We start from the raw sequence: 2,434 nt of genomic DNA, 5'->3' as shown, positions 1-2,434 counted from the left end.
CCAGACCAGTGTCCTGCACAGGACAGGAGGCAGTGGGGGTTTCATGGTCTTTCTCTTCAGGCAGAAGCTTTTAAAGGACTTCTAGCTGTGCTTTGCTTTTATTTTGGGGAATATCCTAATTATTTCCCTCTGCTGTGTTGAGCTGTTTGTGAGCCAGTTGTCTATTCCTATCACAAAAGCTACGTACAGAACGTGCAGGACATACCCCAAAACCAGCACCAGGGGCTGAGCAGCACCATGAGCATCACCTCACAGCAAAGGGGTGCCTTGTCTTGTATAAAAATAACCAAAGACTGTGCCTTGTTCCTGCATTCCAGACTCTGGGAAAGATGAGGCTGTCACTCACCAGCAGATCCTGCTTGGCCACAGTTCAGCACTTGAGGTCTGCTGAGCCCAGAGGCTCCCTGAAGGTCTGGGGACACCTTAGGTGCAGGGGAGCCACGGGGCTGATGCACAGAAATGATCCTGGGGAGTCAAGAGGAGGATCCTGTGCTGCAGCAGAGGGGTGAGCAAAAAGAAGCTGGGGCCAAGAAAAGCTTTTTCTCAGGAAAGAAAAGGGCACATCCCACCCTTCCCAGGTCTCCAGCCTCCTTCACAGCTCAGAGTCTTAGGGGCTCAACTCTGCCTGCGGGGTTGAGAAAGTAAAACCAAGCAGGAGCAGCACAAATGTACAAACCAGCTCAAGTTTACTCCCAGCATTGTTCCTCCTTTCCCAAACAGGCATCTTACACCTTTCCCAGTCCCAGAGCAGTGCAGTTCAGTAGTCAAGGAGCTCAGAGCCACATCCCATCCCAACGATGGGACACGATCTCTCAGCTTGTTGGATCCCAAAGAGATCCAGGCAGCAAAATGGAGCAGGCTGCTTCCAGCAGAGACCAGCAGCAGTGTTGGCCACGGGGCTCCATGGGGAGACCCAGGGAGCTCAGCTGAGCTGCTGCCCTGGTTTCTCAGAGGGGAGGCACCCCCCGGAATTTGCGGATGACGTTGGCCAGCCGCTTGGCCAGCCCGCCCCGGCTCGGCTCTTCCACGTGAAAGGTTCTGGTGAGGAGGTTGTAGAAGGAGCCATAGCAGACTGCCACCACGGTGCAGGTCAGGCAGATGACATTGTAGGGCATGCTGAAGTCTGGCGTCGGCAAGTTCACCAGCAGCGGCTCCGTGTACAGGCGCACAAAGTAGCTGGAGCCATCAGAGGAAGGAAACCTGGAGAGTTGGGAGCAGGAAAGGGAGTGTCAGCCCACACAGGACTGCTTCGTGCTCACCAGATGGGATGAGAGTGACCAGCAGCCTGCAGGCACTGCAGCACAGCCCCACTCCCCAGCACGGGCACTCACAGCGAGGTGAAGAGGGGGCTCTGTTCCACATCCACGTCCTTCATGGCAGTGACACTGGGCACCAGGGCACTAAGCACTGATGAACTGAGGGGAAAGGACATGCTCATGTCAGCAAAGAGACAGCAAGTGTTCTTCCTGTCCCCAGAGAGCTGGGCAGCAAGTCCTACACGAGGCCCAGAAGGAGCCAAAGAGCTGAGGTGAGTCGTTACCTGACGTAAAAGCCGTGATTGGGATCAGGTGGGTACTCTGTCCACTTCAGCAAGGCCCTCTCAAACTGGATTGTGATCTTGGTCACCGAGTTGGCTGGCAGCTGGATCAGCATTTCCAAGAGGTGAGGCCGTCTCCGGTCTTGGGCTGGTTGGTAGTGGATGTAACCTAACCCCAAAGACGTGTCAGTGGCAACAGGGAAACCTTGTCTAATCCTGGACGTTTCCCACAGGGTGGGTGGCCCTGCTTCCACTGTCCTGGGAGAGGTTTTCTGGGCAAGGAGGCAGCAAAAAGCATGTGTTAAAGCTAATTCTGGCTCATCTTCAGAGCTGATGACCCATAAAAGTCAGGTGTTTGTAAGGAAAGGTACAAATGCAAAGTAGGACCCATATAATCAGAACCTCCTTTACTACCAGGATCAATTAGACCCTTGTTGCATTACGAAACACTGTCCATGTGCCTCTTACAAAACAGACTTAATAAAGTCTCATCCACTGTGCGTGCTGTGCTGAAGGCTGGGGAAAACATCTGAAGATGTTTTGTTTCCCAATCCAGTTTCCCAGCGATCCCTAGGACCCGAGGGAGGGACTAAACCATCTCTGGAATGAGCCACTTGTGCCAAGGAAACCAGGTGGCACGAGCTCCCGGGAGGGTTTACTTACTCGGCTTGTTTTCCTTCCCCTTAGTGATGATAGTCAGGGTGTGCACGTAGAGTCGCAGGTACCAGGGCACAGTCTCCAGCAGGACCACGGGGAAGGCGCGGTAGGGGTGGGTGTTGTAGATGAGGGTGCTGATCTCTCCGGTCTGCAGCCCGTACCCGCTCACGTAGCGCTGGGCGTGGAGCACGGGGATCGGCAGTTCCGCTGCCAGAGAGAAAGGGATGTGGGAATATGGGG

General features: G+C 54.5%; 1 protein-coding gene across 1 annotated transcript in view; it reads right to left on the bottom strand.

Moving 5' to 3' along the window:
• Positions 1-947: 947 nt before the first annotated feature.
• PIGT (phosphatidylinositol glycan anchor biosynthesis, class T) overlaps positions 948-2,434 on the bottom strand; it is a 6,296-nt gene continuing 4,809 nt past the window's right edge. The window contains exons 9-12 of the mRNA XM_009998791.1: positions 2,201-2,401; positions 1,541-1,706; positions 1,332-1,415; positions 948-1,200 (exon numbers count right to left, since the gene is read on the bottom strand). Of these exons, the coding sequence (XP_009997093.1) occupies positions 948-1,200; positions 1,332-1,415; positions 1,541-1,706; positions 2,201-2,401 (704 nt within the window). The remainder of the gene's footprint in view (positions 1,201-1,331; positions 1,416-1,540; positions 1,707-2,200; positions 2,402-2,434) is intronic.

This window comes from Chaetura pelagica, unplaced genomic scaffold (genome assembly GCF_000747805.2).
Source record: "Chaetura pelagica isolate M959 unplaced genomic scaffold, ChaPel_1.0 scaffold275, whole genome shotgun sequence".
Taxonomy (NCBI): Eukaryota; Metazoa; Chordata; class Aves; order Apodiformes; family Apodidae; genus Chaetura; species Chaetura pelagica.
The sequence above is the reverse complement of the archived record's forward strand: the minus strand, read 5'-3'. Positions and strand labels throughout refer to the sequence as shown.